This window comes from Macaca thibetana, chromosome 12 (genome assembly GCF_024542745.1).
Source record: "Macaca thibetana thibetana isolate TM-01 chromosome 12, ASM2454274v1, whole genome shotgun sequence".
In the NCBI taxonomy this organism is placed as follows: Eukaryota; Metazoa; Chordata; class Mammalia; order Primates; family Cercopithecidae; genus Macaca; species Macaca thibetana.
This window is the reverse complement of record NC_065589.1, coordinates 124,788,537-124,809,758: the sequence shown is the minus strand read 5'-3', so window position 1 is coordinate 124,809,758 and position 21,222 is coordinate 124,788,537. Positions and strand designations below refer to the sequence as shown.

Genomic DNA, 21,222 nt, shown 5'->3' with positions numbered 1-21,222 from the left:
AAGTAAGAATCGTGACCGGATGTCACCAGGGTCCCTCAATTTCCATCCTGAGGGGATAATTAAACAGCTCCTCCTGGATGTTCAGGCCTAGAGGGAGGGGCCCGAAGGCTGAGGCAGAATCTCTCTGCTGTCTGCCCCGTTAGCTGCGGGCTCAGGAGCCTGTGTGGGTGCCCGGACCCCTCTTCGGCTGAGATGGAGTGAGGCGGTGCTGGTGACCTCAGCACGGTGGACAGCAAAGGAAGGGCAGTGCCCAGGCCCAGGAGCCTGGCTGGCTTAGCTTGGGTCCCCCAAAGCCCATCTGGAGGCCAGGCTTTGAGTGCAAGCGGTCTCCTTGGGAATGGGAAGCAGGGCACGGGTGGGAGGGAAGCCATGCAGAGGTGTGGAGGTGTGGGTGACGCTTGTGGGTACTTGAGGCTCAGTTCTGTCACCACCCTCTGAGAAACTGCAGAACCCTCCTGAGACCTCCAGGGATTCCTTCAGCGTCCTGCCTTCACTGGGAGGGCTGTGCTGGGCCCACTACCTGAGTGCCCTCCGAGTGCAGCCAGGAGCCCCAAGGCCCCACACCCTGGTAACAAGCTGCAGTCTCTCTTTTCCTTCCTTCCTTCCTTCCTTCCTATCTTTCCCCCTTTCTTTCTTTCTCTCTTTCTTTTCTTTCCTTCCTTCCTTCCTTCCTTCCTTCCTTTCTTTCTCTTTCTTTCTTTCTTTCTTTCTTTCTTTCTTTCTTTCTTTCTTTCTTTCTTTCTTTCTTTCTTTCTTTCTTTCTTTCTTTCTTTCTTTCTTTCTTTCTTTCTTTCTTTCTTTCTTTCTTTCTTTCTTTCTTTCTTTCTTTCTTTCTTTCTTTCTTTCTTTCTTTCTTTCTCTTTCCTTCCTTCCTCCCTCCCTCCTTCCCTCCTTCCTTCCTTTCTCTCTCTCTTTCTCCTTCCTTTCTTCTCTCCTTCTCCTTCCCCTTCTCCTCCTTCTTCTCTTCCTTCCTCTTTCTTTCTTTCTTTCTTTCTTTCTTTCTTTCTTTCTTTCTTTCTTTCTTTCTTTCTTTCTTCTCTCTCTTTCCTTCCTTCTGTCCTTCTCCTCTTCCTTTCCTTTTTCCTTCCCTCCCTCCTTCCTTCCTTCCTTCCTTTCCTTCCTTCCTTCCTTCCTCCCTCCCTTCCTCCCTCCCTCCCTCCCTTCCTCCCTCCCTTCTTTCTCTTTCTTTCTTTCTTTTCTTTCTTTCTTTCTTTCTTTCTTTCTTTCTTTCTTTCTTTCTTTCTTTCTTTCTTTCTTTCTTTCTTCTCTCTCTCTCTCTCTCTTTTCTTTCTTTCATTTTTGAGACGGAGTCTCACTCTGTCGCCTAGGCTGGAGTGCAACGGCATGATCTCGGCTCGCCGTGACCTCTGCCTCCCGGGTTCAAGTGATTCTTCTGCCTCAGCCTCCCAAGTAGCTGGGATTACAGGTGTCCGCCACCACATCCAGCTAAATTTTTGTATTTTTAGTAGAGATGGGGTTTCATCATGTTGGCCAGGCTGGTCTTGATTCCCTGACCTCAGGTGATCCGCCCACCTCGGCCTCCCAAAGTGCTGGGATTACAGGCATGAGCCACCATGCCTGGCCCTCTTTTTCTTTTTTAATATCAATACTTACTTCATTTATATATACATATGTATGCATACATATATATATACCATTTTTCTCTTTTGCTAATTAGCAGTCTCATTTGCTTATTACAATACTATTTCAAGATTTTTTAAAGGAAGTGGTATTACTTTTACTAAAGATGATTACTTACCACTGGTAGTTTTTTCCTTAAAGTTTGCTTCAAAGGCAAGAGTGTAAGAAGCTCTAACAGGCTCCAGGGCTGCAGTTATTAACTCCTCTCTCCCCAGCAAAAAGTTTTTCCTGTCTTAATTCCAGTTTGGCAGCTCTTGTTGATTCTTTATGGCTGAAAATTTTTCTAGAGGTTCCTTGAATTCTTTCCCAGAATGTCAGTGTAAGTAAGATGATTTGAAACTCACTTGATTCTTCTAGGGAAGGTGAACAGTGGCTCAAGATGAGAAGCGTATTGAGACAAAGAATTCTGAAACCGAAAGATGTGGCCATTTATTCTGGAGAAGTCAACCAAGTTATTGCTGACTTAATTAAAAGAATCTACCTCCTCAGGAGCCAGGCAGAAGATGGAGAAACCGTGACCAATGTCAATGACCTTTTCTTCAAATATTCAATGGAAGGTGAGGTGGAATCAGCAGGTGGGAAGGAAGGAAGAGTGGATGCTTGCCCCAAACCCGCAGATGTCATCTTGGTACCTAGGTCCCAGGCAGTGTGCTAAGTCTGGGACATACATGCGTATCACCTGCACGGTGCTACGTGAACCTGGTGTGAACCACTGTTGACCAATGAGGAAACTGAGATTTTTTTTTTTTTTTTTTTTCCTGAGACAAAGTCTTGCTCTGTTGCCTGGGCTGGAGTGCTATGGCATGGTCTTGGTTCACTGCAACCTCTGCCTCCTGGGTTCAAGCGATTCTCTTGCCTTAGCCTCCTGAGTAGCTGGGATTACAGGCACCTGCCACCACGCCTGGCTAATGTTTTGTATTTTTAGTAGAGACAGTGTTTCACCTTGTTGGCCAGGCTGTTCTCGAACTCCTGACCTTGTGATTCACTCGCTTTGGCTTCCCAAAGTGCTGGGATTACAGGCGTGAGCCACCGTGCCCAGCTGAAACTGAGACTTAAAAAAGAACTTGCCCAATGCCACACCCCCATCCCTCTTTTTAGAGGCAGAAAGTTAGTTTCAAATTCAGGTCTTTTAAACTCAAGAAGCCATGTTCCTAATTACTACACATTTTGTTTGAGCCTATTAAAAAGAAGTAAAGTTGAGAGGGCATCTACTTCAAACTCGTTCTAGCTTTTAGTCATATTGAATGGGTGGTACATTCCTGTTCAAATAGCAATACCAAAAGGGGGTCAGTGAAAGTCTCCCTCTTTCCTGAAGGCAGCAAGGTCACTAGTCTCTCATGTATGTGTCAAGAGATGGTTTATGCACATACAGAAAAATGCGTGTGAATATTCTATTTTTAAACAATAAATGGTTGTACACCAAACATACTGTTCTGCACCATGCTTTCTCTTTACTTAAGAATGCATCTTGGGGCTGGGCATGGTGGCTCACACCTGTAATCCCAGCACTTTGGGAGGCTGAGGCGGGTGGATCACCTGAGATCAGGAGTTCGAGACCAGCCTGGCCAACATGGTGAAACCCTGTCTCTACTAAAAATACAAAAATTAACTGGGCCATTGTGGTGGGCACCTGTAATCCCAGGGACTTGGGAGGCTGAGGCAGGAGAATTGCTTGAACCTGAGAGGCAGAGGTTGCAGTGAGCCGAGACCGTCCAATTGTACTCCAGTGTGGGTGACAGGAGTGAAACTCCATCTCAAAAAAAAAAAAAAAAAAAAAAGCATCTTGGTCTAACATGGTGATTTCTGTGTAAAAAAAAAAAAGAATGCATCTTGGAGGGCTTTCTATCAGCTTTCTCATCTTTTTTTTAAAAAAGCTTACCTCACTTCAAGCTTCACTCAGGTTAGCTTTGCAGAGTTCTGATATTAATTTTCTCTAAAATTAATAATAAAATCGTCCCAGAAGTGATTGGTAAACACGGTTCACAGCTCTGCCCAACACGGATTCATCCAGGCCACTTCTACTGTGCGTTTAGCTCTCCGGGCCTGGGCTTCCTGTTTTGGCCAGGAGGAGTCACTTCTCAATTCCTCGAGTTGGGCAGGTGGCTGGAAGGCGATCCCCAGTGGCCATGTGGGGCAGGAAGAGGCCCTGTGGGGTTTGCCACCTCCTTCCTGAGGGGAGGGTGTTAGGGGAGAGCAGTGACATGCTCAGTGATTGTCCCTTCCCTAGGGCTCATCATTTCAGACCATGCCCCTGGTCTGTCCCAGGATCCTCCTCTGCAGCCTTAGCCAAGCTGCTGAAACTCTGGGAGTCTTTGAGTTTCCTCCGGAGCCGGACAGAGGGCTTCACCTGTGCCTCCCAGGGCTGTGGGGCTCCTTAGACGAAGCAGCAACAGCGCCACCTGTCAGCCCTAAATGCCAGCACCCTGCAGCTCAGGACGCAGAGGAATCCTCAGAGTGACGACGTCTCATGTGGGACATTTGGACCACGTTTGAAAGTTGTTGCATTTATGGCCCAACATTGCCTGTTGGTATGGTAAATAATCTAGAAGAGGGTTTTCACATTCTCTTTCCTGTCTAGGAGTGGCCACCATCCTTTATGAGAGTCGTTTGGGCTGCCTGGAAAACAGCATACCACAGCTGACTGTGGAATACATCGAGGCCCTGGAGCTCATGTTTAGCATGTTCAAGACCTCCATGTATGCAGGCGCCATCCCCAGATGGCTTCGCCCCTTCATCCCAAAGCCCTGGCGGGAATTCTGCAGGTCCTGGGATGGACTCTTCAAATTCAGTAAGAGAAGAATTGAGAGCACCTTTTGCAGAAGCAGGTTGACCTGCCGTGTCGTGTGTCTAACTCTCATCCAGACAACGGGTGACCATAGCAGGGGATGCCTAGATGTAGTCATGTGTTGGTTTTTGGACCCATAACTTTTGGATTTGTTTTTGTTTTGTTTTGTTTTGTTTTGTTTTGAGATGGAGTCTTGCTCTGTCGCCCATGCTGGAGTGCAGTGGTGTGATCTCGGCTCACTGCAACCTCCGCCTCCTAGGTTCAAGCGATTATCATACCTCGGCCTCCCGAGTAGCTGGGATTACAGGCGCCCACCACCGTGCCTGGCTAATTATTTTGTGTTTTTAGTAGAACCGGAGTTTTACCATGTTGGCCAGGCTGGTCTTGAATTCCTGACCTCAGGTGATCACCCACCTTGACCTCCCAAAGTGCTGGGATTACAAGTGAGCCACTGTGCCTGGCCACGGATTTGTTTTTCAAAGAAGTAAAAAGCATGTGGGTTGTGACTACAGGCCACTTGATCAGGTTTTTCATTTTAAAATAATTTTTATTTTAACAGGCATGCTAGCAGGGACATGTACAAGTAAATGTCCATGCAAGATGATGTCTTTACTCCAAGTAAATTGGTCAGTGCTTAAACTGTAGAGTTTCAGGCCCATGCACATTTATTTGAACGTTACAATTTTTGTTCCAATCCAAGGTGAGATTACAAAGAGATTTGTTTTCTTATGTGACTAAAATTTTTACTATAAAAGCATTTCCAGAAAGCAAGAAATTATTTTCAAAATGCTTAGAACAATGTTCTAGAGCAATGCTAACACTGAAGAAAGTGTTTCATGGTGTCTTTTCAAGATCAATATTTAGGCTGGGCACAGTGGCTCATGCCTGTAATCCCAGCAGTTTGGGAGGCTGAGGCAGGAGGATCACCTGAGGTTAGTAATTCAAGACCAGCCTGGACAACATGGCGAAACTGCATCTCTACTAAAAATACAAAAATTAACTGGGCGTGGTGGTGTGTGCCTGTAATCCCAGCTACTCAGGAGGCTGAGGCAGGAGAATTGCTTGAACCTGGGAGGCAGAGGTTGCAGAGAGCCAAGATCATGCCACTGCACTCCAGCCTGGGCCACAGAGCAAGACTCTGTCTTAAGGAAAAAACAACAACAACATTTATTTGAATATATAAGCCCTGAAGTCTGTGCTGCACGGTAACATCCCAGATAATAATGCATGGCCTTTTCCCCTCCATTCATTTTCTCTTCTGAAAATGTGGTAGATAAAAATAAAAGAGTTTGCGTTTTTGTTACTTATATTATATAAATAATATATTTGGCTATTGGATTAGTAAAGCAAACATTTGCAAATATCTTACAGCTTATTTTTATTTTTATTTTTATTTTTTTTTTATTTTATTTATTTTTTTTTTTTGAGACGGAGTCTCACGCTGTTGCCCAGGCTGGAGTGCAGTGGCGCGATCTCGGCTCACTGCAAGCTCCGCCTCCTGGGTTCCCGCCATTCTCCTGCCTCAGCCTCCTGAGTAGCTGGGACTACAGGCGCCCGCCACCGCACCCGGCTAATTTTTTTGTATTTTTAGTAGAGACGGGGTTTCACTGTGGTCTCGATCTCCTGACCTTGTGATCCGCCTGCCTCGGCCTCCCAAAGTGCTGGGATTACAGGCTTGAGCCACCGCGCCCGGCCTACAGCTTATTTTTAAAAAGAAAGATATGTTTAGCTTGTCTTTTAACTTTTCATTCATTTACATAAGCAAGTGTATGAGTGAAACTCCCAGGTTGACATTAGATAAGTTGGGTTTCCTCACCCTCTGTCATCTGCCCCTGGTTTAGTTAAGCTACTGGGAGGACAGAGGGCATTGAGACTGAAAAGATGATTGTCAACCCAAACTCCTTTCAAAAGAAATACTGTTTTCAAACAGGCCAAATTCATGTTGACAACAAGTTGAGGGACATACAGTACCACACGGACCGAGGCCGGAGGGCGAGCGGGGGACTCCTCACATACCTCTTCCTTAGCCAGGCGCTGACGCTACAGGAGATCTATGCCAACGTGACTGAGATGCTGCTGGCCGGCGTCGACACGGTGAGTCTGGGGTCCTGGTTCTCAGCAAGCAACACACGATAACCCCTTCCTCACCATCTCGCAGACGTTGTCTACTTTTTTTGCGGGGGAGGATGGAGTTTTACTGTATCCAGGCTGGAGTGCAATGGCACGGTCTCGGCTCACTGCAAACTCGGTCTCTCAGGTTCAAGTGATTCTCCTGCCTCAGCCTCCAGAGTAACTCGGATTACAGGTGCCTGCCACCATCCCCAGTTAATTTTTTGTATTTTTAGTAGCAATGGGGGTTTCACCATGTTGGCCAGGCTGTCTCGAACGCCTGGCCTCAGGTGACCCACCTGCCTCGGCCTCCCAAAGTGCTGGGATTACAGGCATGAGCCACTGTGACTGGCTGTTGTCTGCTTTTAAGGCAGATTTGTTTAGCACACTGTTCATGTTTGTACTAGGCCTGCTGCACTGCTGAGGGGCTCCAGGAGGAGAAAACTCTGCGTCAGTAGTCACGCATCACTTAATGATGCAGATTTGTTCTGAGAAATGCGTTGTTGGGTGGTCCTGTCAGTGCGTGAACATCTTAGAGTGTATTTACACAAACCTAGATGGTAGCCTACCAGACACCTAGGCTGCATGGTCGAGCCTATTTCTCCTAGGCTACACAACTGTACAGCATGTTACTGCACTGAATACTGTGGGCAGCTGGAACACAGTGGTAAGTATGTGTGTATCCAAACATACTCAAACACTGGCAAGCTACAGTACAAATGTGGGATTATAATCTTATGGGACCACCGTTGTATATTGGGTCCATCATTGACCAAAACATCCCTATACGATGCATGATTATATATTAAATGTAAGGTGCATAATGATTTCTGTGAAAAGCGTAACCAAAATGCCACATCACACACACAAAATTATAATAAATGTTTACAGTTTACAAGTCATTCCTAACATTTTGTCATTGTTTCATAATTTCACAAATGAAGAGGGTATGGACATTAAAAACCTTATTAGTTATCATTTGAAATATTCCAGGCCGTGGAATTTATTTCATAAAGCCAAGAATTCATTTCATTCACCCCTCAATTTGTTATATAAAGCCAACATAACTTCAAAACCAAAACCTGCTAAAGAGAGTGTGAAGAAAGTAAACTTAAGCAGTTTGGTTGATGAGAGAGAGAGAGAGAGAGAGAGAGTGTGTGTGTGTGTGTGTGTGTGTGTGTGTGTGTGTATCAACAAATTCCCTGTGAATGCAGCCCAGTAGTGTGGCAGATCAATGATACACTGGAACCAGGGAGGGTCCATATCAGAATGAGAACAGAGCACTGCCCATTAACCTGGGGGCATCCCACAGGCTATCCCATGGGAAAGGAAGAGGCAGACCAGCGGGTATACCGTGTCCTGTGAGTAAGACGCAGCGGCACCGCCCCCTCCCAGCTGTGTGCATGTGCACATCTGTCCGTGGCTGCGTGAACACAGAGCAGGGCGTGGAGGGAACACACTAGGTAGTTAACATGGGTTTCTTGGCTGGATGGGAGTGGCATGGTCCAGGGGGGATAAGGAGCCAAGTTCCTTTCAAAAACACATGTATATGATACAATTAATAGGATATGTGTGAAAATGATCCCCATGTAGGTACAGGTGCAGAGCAGTTGTAAAATTTGGTAAAAGGAAGTGGCAAAACGGGGAGGAGCTAGGCTGATGCTTTCAGTAGGTGGAAGATAATGAAATTTCTGGCCGGAAACTGGGGAAGCTGCGGGCTGGGGTGCTTCTGGTGGCCGGGTGGAAAGTGAGAATTTAGATTGTGTGACGCTTCGCTGTTTCCAAAGCATTCCATGCACACCCTGCCTGTCTCACAGCTTCCTCTAAGGTAGGAGTCGTTGACTTCATTAACAGGTGGCAAAACTAAACAACCAAGCTCATCATCTGAAAGCTTTTCCTTTGCGCAGGTGCTTCCCGGCCTTGAATAAGGCACTCCCTGCACAGACCTCCATCTTAAAGGGACGAAGAAGCCTTAAAGCTTTCTTCTTATTATTATGATGTCACTTAAGCATGTAAAAGCAAAAAACGAAACAAAACAAAAACACACACACAGCATAAACTCCTTATTCTTTTGGATCTTGTGCAACAATAAAACAAAAAGTATATGAATTCAATGCAAACTAAATGATACAATCAATGAAGATTCTAATTAAATATGTGAATGTGATGGTGTGGATTTGCTCAAATTGAGACACCGCTTGAAAGGTGAAGAAATGAATGAATGGCCTGGTCGCTGAGCTTGTGCCTCCTGCCCCCTGGTGGTAACTAAGAACATCACAATGAGGTGGCATTCAGAAGGAAGCTGTTCCGTTTAGCATCCTGCAATAGAAGCCAGGGGACAAATTCTTACAACTTCATACTGATTTTTAAAAATTAGTATGATTTTATTGCAGCATAATTTATGCACAGTCAACTCCATTTAAACTGCCTAATGCAATACAGATTGTTGACAGATGGAATCATTTATGAAACCACTGCCACATTTTTCTAAACATTGATGAAAATGGAGTCATATGGTATGCTGTCTTTTGCATCTGGCTTCCTGAACTCAGAAGAATGACTCAGATTCATCCATGTAGTGGCATATAACAGTAACTCATTCTTTTTTATTACCGAGTAGTATTCCATTGTATGGATATACCACATTTTTTCCGTAAAAATGTGATTTTAATAGAAATTTTCTATTCCCTTGATAGGAAGCATCTAACTAATCTTTTATAATTTATAAGAGCTTGCACATTCTATTATATATACAAGTGGCCTGCCCTCCAAAACACGTGATATCTTCTACAAGAAAATGATATCAATATTGCCTGCTTAAATTAGGTTTTTTTTTTTTTTTTTTTTTTTTTTTTGGTGAAAGAGAAAGGCCTTTATACTGTGGCATTTCCTTGTTTACAAGAGAGTGAAATGTAGCCCCATAGATGATACTATTGATTTTAGTGAAAATCTTGGGACCTACGAGAATAAAACAATGATTTTCAATAAGTAGAAAGGTTTGAGGAGAGGTATAAAAAATGACATGGCTGGCCAGGCGCCATGGCTCACGCCTGTAGTCCCAGCACTTTGAGAGGCTGAGGTGGGCAGATCACAAGGTCAGGAGTCTGAGACCAGCCTGACCAACACGGTGAAACCGCATCTCTACTAAAAAATACAAAATTAGCTGGGTGGGCGTGGTGGCGGGCGCCTGTAGTCCCAGCTACTCAGGAGGCTGAGGCAAGAGAATGGTGGGAACCCAGGAGGCGGAGCTTGCAGTGAGCCCAGATCGCACCACTGCACTCCAACCTGAGCAACAGAGCGAGACTCTGAAAAAAAAAAAAAAAAGACACACTGCTTTGTATAGACAAGCTATTGACTTGCTCTGTGTGGACCTTCCTTGATGAAGGCAGGACACGATGGCTAACTAGTGATCCCCTGTGCACTCCAATATCTAGATTAGGGCAGCCAGAGTGGGCTGGGCCCAGCTTCCTGGGCCTGGGGATGCTGGGGGGCAGCCTGAGGCCCTTTCTGGCACACAGCGAGTAAGCCCTGCAAAGAAGGTCACACGAAGTCCCAGCAGATCCTCCAGGCTCCACAGTGTCCCTGACATACTGCTCTTCAGTGATTAAAAAAGCTCCAGGATCATGTTTCCTGTGGTTTTTCATGACAGGAGCATACGAATCATAGAGTCCATGTCACTTGCCAAATATGTTCGGTTATTATTATTATTATTTTTGCCATGAATTAAGGAAACAGTCTTTCATTTCAGTAAGACATTAAGTGCTATATGGAACTGGATGAGTTTGACTTTGCAGCTGTGTGTATTCCCAGGGGACTTCATACCTGCCAGTGCGTCTGTTTCGGTCCTGGTGTTACTCACTGCCTGCCTGTGTCTGCCGCTTTCTCTCCTTAGACGTCCTTCACCTTGTCCTGGACGGTGTACCTCCTGGCAAGGCACCCAGAGGTGCAGCAGACGGTGTACCGGGAGATCGTCAAGAATTTAGGGGAAAGGCATGTTCCAACTGCAGCTGATGTCCCCAAGGTCCCGCTGGTCAGAGCTCTCCTTAAGGAAACCCTGAGGTAAAAGGCTCGCCAGAATCTATCAACAAACTGTGTCCCTTACGTCCCTGGTTCTCTATCATAACAAGTTCTCCAGCTGCCTTCCATGACTGACTTGTTTAGGATGAGGATGTTCGTGACTGTTATTTTTCCTCTGCTCTTGTCAGAATAGCAGAAAGACCATTCTGTTTTATGGGTCGACATCATCCTTGTTCTCTGTAAATATCTTTGGGCTGGGCACAGTGGCTCACACCTGTAATCCCAGCACTTTGGGAGGCCAAGGCAGATCACCTGAGGTCAGGAGTTCAAGAGCAGCCTGGCCAACATGGTGAAACTGCGTCTCTACTAAAAATACAAAAATTAGCCAGGTGTGGGGGTGGGTGCCTGTAGTCTCAGCTACTTGGGAGGCTGGGGCAAGAGAATCACTTGAAGCCAGGTGATAGAGCCGAGATTGCACCACTGCACTCTAGCCTGGGCAACAGAGCGAGACTGTTTAAAAAAAAAAAGATTTTTGGAGCAGTCATTGAATATTGTCACTGCTTTAGCCAATTGGCTTATCGGGGGTTTCCCAACATATGCCTGGGTCAACGGCCTTTGACTTTGTTCCTCTGAAGATAACACTAAACAAGATCGATATGTCAGGAAAACAGTTTGGGCGTTCTGCTGATTTCCAGACCTGGGTACAAACCTCATGGTTCTTATGCGAATGTCCTCATCTGGGTTGAGAAGCCACCCACTGAGGCTCATTTGCTCCCAGACAGGGCTTTCCTGACAAAGGGGAAAGCCGGAGGGATGTGGGCTGTCCTGGGTTGAGGGGATGGTTTGGGTAGGAGGTGGGATTAGGGACAGATGACATCCCTTCCCCAAAACACAGCATCCTCTGTGAGGAAGTGCTGTGACAAAGAGCAAAGCTTGTTTTCTGCAGTATGTACTAAAGAATTCTTTCAAAGCTGACTTGATAATGACCCTCAACCTATAGAGCATGCTGTTCAATCTCAAAATTAAAAAAAACAAAACAAAACAGGAGCTGGCTGTGGGGTTTTTGGTATTTATTAATTAAAGTTTTATTCAGTGTTTTCTGAGATAACCTGATGGCTGAAATGCCGTTTCTCCAAATGCATTTCATGGGGCCTTAAGTCCTATGAACTATTCCTTGATAAAGTGGTCCCATGGTCACATAAAATATTAGAAACCTGGAATTTTCCCTTCTGGGAACACAATGGCATGTGAAAGACTTGGCTTTGTGTTTTGCAAACGTTTTGCTTTGGGAATCTTTTCCACATTCCTCAGAATACTTGCTGGCAAAGCAAGACAGCAAAGAAGCCGCGAAGGTCCTTGCAAAATGTTTCAGTTGAAAAAGTATCATGTGTTACTTTTTAAGAATTTTTAATGGAAATGGGAATATATCTGAGGTTCTGAATGTTCAATAAAATATTGTGAAAGTCACCACATCGTTCCTGTCCCCGCTGGCTCTTCTGCAGGCTGTTTCCAGTGCTGCCAGGGAACGGCCGGGTCACCCAGGAAGACCTGGTTATTGGCGGGTATCTGATTCCGAAAGGCGTGAGTTTGGGGACATAGGGGTTGGCCAGGCCTTGCGGGTTGGGGCTGAATTGGAATCTGCCTCTACCTTCAGAGAGTCTTTGTCCCTAAGCAGAGATCAATAGGTTTCCTTTTCTTTTGCATGTATTTTAAGATGAAGATGGGGTGTTGGGAGAAAGGAGGGGAATGATGTGATCTCAAAGTTCTGGAAACTTACTGCTTACCAGCAAGGCCGCCCATGCTCCTTGGCCTGCTCCCCGGGCCGTGTGGAAGTAGCCAGTCACTGCGGAGAGTCTGCAGGGCTTGATGTTCTTGTCAGTGGTTGCAGTGACATTTGGTGTGCACTGTGGAGAGGGAAGGGAGGGAGCTGCTGCCATCCTGGGTGTGAGTGGACCCAGGCGGCCCCCGGGAGGGAGCATCCCGGGAGACTGTCCTGCTAGGGCTCTGGGCCCTGCCCTGCTCTCGTGTGATTCTGCTCCTTATCCTTTCTGTGTCATCCCTGATTTCCTCAGACCCAGCTGGCCCTTTGCCACTATGCCACATCGTACCAGGATGAGAACTTCCCTCGGGCCAAGGAGTTCCGGCCTGAGCGCTGGCTGCGGAAAGGAGACTTAGACAGAGTTGACAATTTTGGATCCATCCCCTTTGGTCATGGGGTTCGCAGCTGCATAGGGCGGAGGATCGCAGAACTGGAGATTCACCTCGTCGTGATCCAGGTAGGGCGTGGAGGCCAAACGTTGGCCTTTGGGTTCGGCCTCTTTCTACTGGGCTCAACTGGATAAAGACTTCCAGGTTAAAAAGAAAACACGGTTTTGGAAACTTAAGAGCAAGAGCTGTCAGGCATTGTGGCTCACGCCTGTGGTCCCAGCTACTCAGGAGGCTGAGGCGGGAGGCTCACTTGAACCTAGGAGTTCAAGGCTGCAGTGACCCTTGATCACACCACAGCACTCCAGCGTGGGCGACAGAGTGAGACCCTATCCAAAAACAAGAGCTCTGCATGAAATCCCTTGAAAATGACTCCCCATCTCCCGTGCCCACCCTGCCCCCCAACCATGGCAGCCACTTCAACCCCATGGCCTCCTGCCTTGCTTCACTCCTTCCTTGGAATCGTGTGGGTGGACGACAGGCCACAGCCTGAAGATTTGGATGGGGTGTGTGTCACTGGGGGTGTCGGGGGCCCAGAGCCCAGCTCTCCTGCCATCACACAGCAGGTTGGGAGAGAGGGGAGCGGGGGTCAAATGAGTGGTCTTCAAACGCTAGGGAGCATAAAGCCAGCAGGGAGGGCCTTACAAGGCAGACTCCTAGCCCCGCCTGCAGAGTCGCGGGTTTGGTGGGTTAGGGGTGGGGCATCCACTGCTGCCGCCGATGACGGTGGTGTGGTGCATGGCTACAATCTGAGAAACGCTGGAGGTCTACGCGAGGCCCTATGGGGTTTGGGGACCCCACCTCCACCTCTAGTGGCCGGGTCTGCAGTTAGGAGCTGGCGTCTCAGGCACCCTCAGCAGCAGGCCCCCCGGGAAAGGCACAGTGGCCCTCTTGCTGGTCTCCTTTGTTTAACCGAGCCAACCATTTACACGGAGCACTGGTTCTCGAGCTTCTTAGGTTGCGAAACATCAGAAGCCCTGGGTGTCGTTAGAGAACACCTCACACGTGAAGATACGTAATTCTGGGTTTTCACCGTATCTGGGTTCAGGCTGTAGCAGGAACTAAGTAACACCTGAAGGAGATTTTATAAAAGAAAAGTCAATGGCGGAGAAAATTCCACCCGTTAGCCTCTGCTGCAAGTTGGAGAAGACTGTTTTCAGCGACGGGAAACCCTGGCCCGAGGTTTGGGGGCTCCATCGTTGCCTGAGCATTGGGAGAACGTGGGGAGTGCCTGGTGACCTCATCTCCCCATTTTACTGATGAGGAAACCGAGGCTTAGAGAGCAACAGCCAGTTGCCAAGTCCCACAGTGGCAGGTGCAGGGTGGGATCCAGGTGTCTCGACTTTTTCCCTACAAGTCATACAGGTGCCTCCTCCCGGCTCACTGGGAGCCCAGAGTTGGGCAGAAGGGACAGTAAGGGACCAGGGAAGCCTGGTTGACTGGAGGAGGGGGAGAGGGATTCTCGATGGTCAGGCTTAGGGTGGGCACCGGAGCTGGAGAAGGTAAGGGTCTACTGCCCAGAGAGGAGGCACAGAACGAGGTGTGGGGAGAACCCCCACTGGCTCAGAGCTGGTTCTGGAGGCACAGGTGGCTCACAAGGCTCTGCTGGGGTGGGGCTGGGGGGACCAAGTGGCCATCCCACCTTGCTGTGGATGTGGCCCCTGCCCCTGTCCCTGGAAGCATGTGAGCGGCAGCTCGGTGTATAGGGGAGCTCAGGGCAAACCGGCTTCACCCTCAGTTCTGCCACTTGCTGGCTCCGGGACCTTGGCAGTTTTCTCAGCCACCTGAACTGAGCCTGTCACAGTTCATTTACAAAAGGGGCCAAACCCCTGCCTGATAGGTGTGTGAGGAGGAAAAACAGTCCACGCACAGAGTCTGTGCCCAAGAAGTGGAAGCTATTCTCATCCTCTGAGCCCCGCACTAAGTCTGCTGTGGGGAGTGTTTTCAGGAAGGTCTCGGCTCCCTAAAATGCTGCTGTGCCTCCTGCAGCCACTGCGCCCTCCAAAAGGGCATCGGTGAGTTGGGAGGGAAGGCTTGTTACCTCCAAGCTCTGGCTGCCTGAAGAACCAGGGTAGACACCTGAGCAAGAGGCCAGCGGTGAAATGGTGTTTGGAGCTCGTGATGGGGTCTTGTTTGCTGCTGTTAACATATGGATATACCTGCTAAAGCTTTTGCTTAAAAAGCCCTCATTTCTACCTGGGCAAGTATAGAAAGGGAGCATCATGGGTTTTTTGTTTGTTTGTTTGTTTGTTTTTTTGAGTATTGCTCTGTCATCAGGCTGGAGTGCAGTGGCGCAATCGGCTCACCGCAACCTCCACCTCCTGGGTTCATGCAATTCTCCTGCCTCAGCCTCTGGAGTAGCTGAGATTATAGGTGCCCATCACCATGCCCAGCTAATTTTTGTATTTTTAGTAGAGATGGGGACTCACCATGTTGGCCAGGCTGGTCTCAAACTCCATGATTTTTTTTTTTTTTGACGGAGTCTCGCCCTGTCGCCCAGGCTGGAGTGCAGTAGCGCAATCTTGGGTCACTGCAACTCTGCCTCCTGGGTTCAAACGATTCTCCTGCCTCAGCCTCTGGAGTAGCTGGGGTTACAGGTGCCTGCCACCATGCCCAGCTAATTTTTGTATTTTTAGTAGAGATGGGGATTCACCATGTTGGCCAGGCTGGTCTCAAACTCCTGACCTCCAGTGATCCACCATCTCAGCCTCCCAAGGTGCTGGGATTACAGGTGTTAGCCACCGTGCCTGGCCCATGATTTTTTTTTTTTTTTTGACAGAGTCTCGCCCTGTCGCCCAGGCTGGAGTGCAGTAGCACAATCTTGGGTCACTGCAACTCTGCCTCCTGGGTTCAAGCGATTCTCCTGCCTCAGCCTCTGGAGTAGCTGGGATTACAGGCACCTGCCACCATGCCCAGCTAATTTTTTATATCTTTAGTAGAGACGGAGTTTCACCATGTTGGCCAGGCTGGTCTCAAACTCCTGACCTCAAGTGATCCACCGCCTCAGCCTCCCAAAGTGCTGGGATTACAGGTGTGAGCCAGCATGCCTGGTCCATGATTTTTTAATTGTTAAGAAAAAAGCCAGGCACATGGCTCACGCCTGTAATCCCAGCAGTTTGGGAGGCCGAGGTGGGCAGATCATGAGGTCAGGAGTTCGAGACCAGCCTGACCAATATGGTGAAATCCCATCTCTACTAAAAATACAAACATTAGCCGGGCCCGGGGGAGGGTGCCTGTAATCACAGCTACTTGGGAGGCTGAGGCAGGAGAATTGCTTGAACCCAGAAGGCGGAGGTTGCAGTGAGCCGAGATCACGCCACTGCACTCCAGCCTGGGTGACAGAGTAAGACTCTGTCTCGAAAATAAAAAAGAAAAAGAAAAAGGATTAAAAAAGAGAAGGCACAAATAGTGCGAGGAATGAGCAGGGAGGCACAACCGTATAGGCAGGAGATGATTTTTTTTTTAATCAAGAAAATACCTCTAACAGTTTTTTGCCAATGAATTTGAAGACTTAGATAAAGCATACTATTTGCTAGAAAAAATATAAGTCATCCAAATGGACTCAAATGAAAGAGAACAGACCTAAGATATCCAATCAGTGAGAACAGATCAAAGAAATGAGTCAGTGGTAAAAAGATTTACCCCTAAAATGTCCTGAACCTAGACAGGATTATTGACAAGTTTTATCAGAACTTCAGGGAACAGGTAATCATCGTCTTATATAAGTAGAGAATAGAAAAAGGAAGTCTCGTTTTGTGAGACTTGCATAACCTTGACATTCAAACCTGGAAAGGATGATATGGAAGATAAAAACTACAGGCCAGCCTGACTGATTAATCATTGAAGATGAAAAATATGCAAAATGAACAGTTGGCAGGCTGAATGTATAAAATAGAAAGGCATCTTCACCCATCAGGTGTATTCAGGAATGCAAGGATGGTCTGCCTAGAGAAAATCTGTCAGTAGAATTCACCACAATAAGGAGAAAAATTACACGAGCGTCCCAAAAGATAATGGATAAAACTCAACCCCAATTAATGAAGAAAGTCTCTTAGCACAGGAGCAACAGTGGGGCCTTTCTTTTCTTTTCTTTTCTTTTCTTTTTTTAAAAATTTTTCTTTAAGTTCTGGGATACATGTGCAGAACGTGCAGGTTTGTTACATAGGTATGCATGTGCCATGGTGGTTTGCTGCACCCATCAACCTGTCCTCTAGGTTTTAAGCCCCCGATGCATTAGGTATTTGTGCTAATGCTCTCCCTCCTCTTCCCTCCACCCCCTGACAGGCCCCGGTGTGTGATGTTCCCCTCTCTGTGTCCATGTGTTCTCATTGTTCAATTCCCAACAGGGGGGCCTTTCTTAACCAAATAAATGGCGTCCGCCTCAACAGTACAGGGAACATGCCTGAAGGCTACTGGGAAGGAAGGGGACAGCTTTCATGGTGTGATATTCATATGTTCCCTTAAAATGAGGAGGAAGATACTTGATGGAACAGGAGCATGTTTGGAAGATCCACCCCAACTCCCTCGGAACTGGAAACTGGATGTGGTGGGGGCGGGTCAGGGGGAGCAGTGTTTTTTGTCTTTTGTCTCCTGCATAGTTTTAATTTTTTCAACAAACAAACCACTCAGAAAAGAAAAAATACTGTGTGGCACGTTGGCCTTGATGTTAGGAGACCCACATGTGAGTCTTCCCTCTACCACACGGGAATGAGCAGGCGTTTCTGAGAGGTCAGCGCGAGGGGTCAGAGGTTGGTGTTTAGGCTGATTCACCCAGATGCCAGCACGTGATGGAGCTGCCTGAAGACATGCTGTTCAGCTCATTTCTTTAATAGTGACGAAGGCGTGAGTTACGCCTGTGTCCCCATTGCAAGCCTTGACCCTTGAGCCCTGGTGCCCTGCCTGACTCTTAATTATCTTAAAAGAGATATCTTAAAGAGATTATCTTAAAGAGATGGTCGCTTTAGGGCGATGGATACTTTGGTATTCTTTCAAACTCACCGTGCAGGTACATTCCAGTTTTACCCTGGGAGGCAGGTCTGCTTCTGCTTTTGAACTATAGAAATGAGAAATGGAATCAAAGGTACGAACCAAGATCAACAATCTCATCATTCTTTCCTTTTTCATCACTATTCACTATTACCAGCACAACTGATTGTAAATTAGGCTCTGCGGAGAGCTCTACGTCGTCCCCTTCTAATAGTGTTAGAGGCCGGGCGTGGTGGCTCACACCTATAATCCCAGCCCTTGGGGAGGCGGAGGTGGGAAGATCGTTGGAGGTTAGGAGTTCGGGAGCAACCTGGGCAACAAAACGAGTCTCTGTTTCTACAAAAAAGTAAAAAAATTAGCCAGATGTGATGCATGCCTGTAGTCCCAGCTACTGAGGAGGCTAAGGTGGGAGGATCACTTGAGCCCAGGAGGCTGAGGCTGCAGAGAGCCGTGATCACACCATGGTACTCCAGCCTGGAGCCCTAGCCCATCCTGGCTGCAGCTTCTTTGCCTGGGAGACAAAACTGGAGAGAGAGGAAGGGCAGGGTGGGGACTGCCTGGGTCTTAAGTAGGAGTAGGAGACTATGGTGTCACCAGCTCATCTGCCCCCTGCCCTGTCCAAATGGGCTGAAAGCAAGGCCCCCTCCCCCCAGGAGCCTGTCTGTGGACAGAAGTCTTTAGAGCAGGTTACCTGTATTCCTAAGCCCAGGGCTGACTTTGAACATCAAGCCCTGCCCGGCCGGTGGGGGAGATAATCGCTTTAGGGTGATGGATACTTTGGTGTTCTTTCAAACTCACCATGTAGGTACGTTCCAGTTTTATCCTGGGAGGCAGGGCTGGTTCTGCTTTTGAACTGTAGAAATGAGAAATGGAATCAAAGGTACGAACCAAGAATATTTAAATTCAGGATGTTAGCACGATGAAGTCTTTTGGAGGATTCAGCTCTCTCCGCCTCTGTTTCTGGCCGGGTCTGAAGTGGCTGCAGATTCAGAACCAGCAGGAAACCGGGAATTTCTCTTTGTTCTGCATTTCCCCCTGCTCCTTTGACGCCTTCTTCATCTAGACCTGCAGTGGAAGCAACAGAGTTCGAATTTGAAATGGCAAATGAAACTTAAGTCATCTGAGCATCTGCCTGTATCTCTGTCCCATGGCTGCACAGCTGCTCAGTGGACATGAATTCTGTTTCCAAACAGCGGGCTTCCCGCTCACCCAGAGGTTCTGTAGCCTCCAAAAGCTGGATGTGGGTGCTCCTTGCCTGGGCTCTCTGCAGCCCGGTGCCGCCACAGGAAGAGTAAAAGCATTCAGGGAGCACTGAGAATTTTCTGCTGTTCCAATTCTGACCCCTTCTCTCTCTTTCTCTTCTTAGTTGCTTCAACATTTTGAGATCAAAACATCTTCTCAGACTAAAGCCGTTCACGCAAAAACCCACGGGCTCCTGACGCCAGGGGGGCCCATCCATGTACGATTCGTTAACCGAAAGTAAGCCTGGATTTTAAACCTGGGCTGACGTAGCAGACCAGCTCGCCGACACACAGTGGCTGTCTGTGTGTGGCTGATCACCGTGGAGAAGGAAAGCGAAGTCGCTGGGGGCCGTCTGGTTATAGACTGGCTTCCCAGGTCCTGGGACACTTACAAATCTTTATGCAAAGTAATGAAAAAAGGTTGCTATTTTACTGGTGCAGGCCAGAAGTTGCCCTTTCTCTCGGGGAAACAGCTGTTTAAAAACCAGTGGCACTGAATTTTTATGCTTCATACATTGTGCTAGACTCAATATTTAATGACTGGCAGTATCCTATGCATTTACTTGTATAGGGAAATGGTGGTTTACTTATATATTCAGTTCTTCAATATATGTTCTCTAATACTGGCATCTGGGCTCGAATTGCCATCAACAGTAAGTTGAAGGCAATTTCAACTTACTGTTTCTGATTTGAAGAGGGAACATTAAGAATGCCTCCGTAATACTGTAATTTTGGGAAGAAAGCACCAGAGGCAACATTTTATCCTAAGCACCAGATTTAGATCCTGTTAAAGGGCTCAAACTTAAAAGGGCTGGCTGGGTGCGGTGGCTCATGCCTGTAATCCCAGCACGTTGGGAGGTCAAGGTGGGAGGATTGTGTGAGCCAGAAGTTCGAGACCAGCCTGGGCAACATGGTGAAACCCTGTCTCTACCAAAAATACAAAAATTAGCCAGGCATGGTGGTGCACACCTATGGTCCTAGTTACTCGGGAGACTGAGGCAGGAGGATCGTTTGAGCTCAGGAGGTTGAGTCTGCAGTGAGCTATCTATGATGGCACCACTGCACTTCAGCCCGGGCAGAGAGTGAGACCCTCTCTCAAAAATAAAATAATAAAATAAAATGACTGTATTCTTACTTTTCTCTCCGCGAGTGCTTAATTTTCCAGTCATAATGCCTGATGAAGTTGACTATTAGTTTTTATTTGGAAGAAATAAAAAAGAAAGCTCCTGGTGAAATCAAGAATAATCAGATTTTCTAACCAAATCGAAATACGGAGTAGAGCAGACGTATAAGAACTGGAAATATGACTACGTAAAATTTTGTTGCGTAAGTTGTGAGAGGTAATACAACAGGCAGCATGGAAAACAATGTAACTTTAGAACATTTTTATTTCAAGGAAAAATAAATACACAAATAGAGACGCTACAGATACGACAATAGTTTTATCTTGACGCTGTTGTTTTAAATATCCACACGAGAACCCTGACCCAGCTGTGGGCCTGTGCCAGGCTCTCAGGGAAGCCGTGGCTCCAGGAGTGCTGGGTCCTGCTGAGTTCTGTTGCCTTTCCTGCTGCTCAGTGGTTGCTAAGAGGAAACACCGTAATTTCCTGATGCTCTTGCCTTGTCGTCATGCCTGAAACAGCTCATTCCCAATTCCGTAAGTCCTTTTACATAATCCTTCTCCAAAAATGACTTTCCTACTAATATAGGCCATGTAGGTTTTCTTTTACCATTTAGTAAGTCATTCCAAAATAACCCTTAAGTAAATAGACATAATATCCATTTCACATACCATTTTTGTTAAAGTATATAATAAAGTTGAAATCTGCATGATAGCAGAATCACTCTAGTATGGATACTGTAAGTGTACAGGTAAATGTGAAATTAGGTCATATTAACTGGCCAAGTGTTGGATTGATTACTTTGAGGTGGCAGTATATGTATATTAAGTTTTATAAACTAGACGAAATTGCATTCTGTTTGAGACTGAAATTTAAAATATTGAGAATAAGCGATTTGAAGTGACCTCTTATTCCCCGGATATATACACAGTGTGACCCTCTAGTGAAGTGTCTCTGCCTGGGGATCAGCACAGGGTGAATAGCAAAGTGTGGGCTGGGGGTAGCACCTGCACCCGCTGCTCAGTCTCACTGAACAGGAAGGGAAGCAGCCAGAGCCAGACATGGGGGCCTCCTGGTGTGATGTAGCAGGAAGTGCAGGGTGCCACCCAGGAAGCAT

General features: G+C 47.1%; 1 protein-coding gene across 2 annotated transcripts in view; it reads left to right on the top strand.

Moving 5' to 3' along the window:
* The window catches only part of LOC126933065 (cytochrome P450 27C1), a 33,675-nt gene extending 13,588 nt beyond the window's left edge, over positions 1-20,087 (top strand). Inside the window, exons 2-8 of one of the 2 annotated variants that reach the window (XM_050752558.1) lie at positions 1,999-2,198; positions 4,220-4,429; positions 6,357-6,520; positions 10,428-10,594; positions 12,055-12,133; positions 12,625-12,828; positions 19,110-20,087. In XM_050752558.1, coding sequence (XP_050608515.1) covers positions 2,021-2,198; positions 4,220-4,429; positions 6,357-6,520; positions 10,428-10,594; positions 12,055-12,133; positions 12,625-12,828; positions 19,110-19,226 — 1,119 coding nt within the window. In that variant the 5' untranslated portion in view covers positions 1,999-2,020 and the 3' untranslated portion in view covers positions 19,227-20,087. The remainder of the gene's footprint in view (positions 1-1,998; positions 2,199-4,219; positions 4,430-6,356; positions 6,521-10,427; positions 10,595-12,054; positions 12,134-12,624; positions 12,829-19,109) is intronic. The other variant, XM_050752557.1, reaches the window with a different exon arrangement.
* The last annotated feature ends 1,135 nt before the right edge of the window (positions 20,088-21,222 follow it).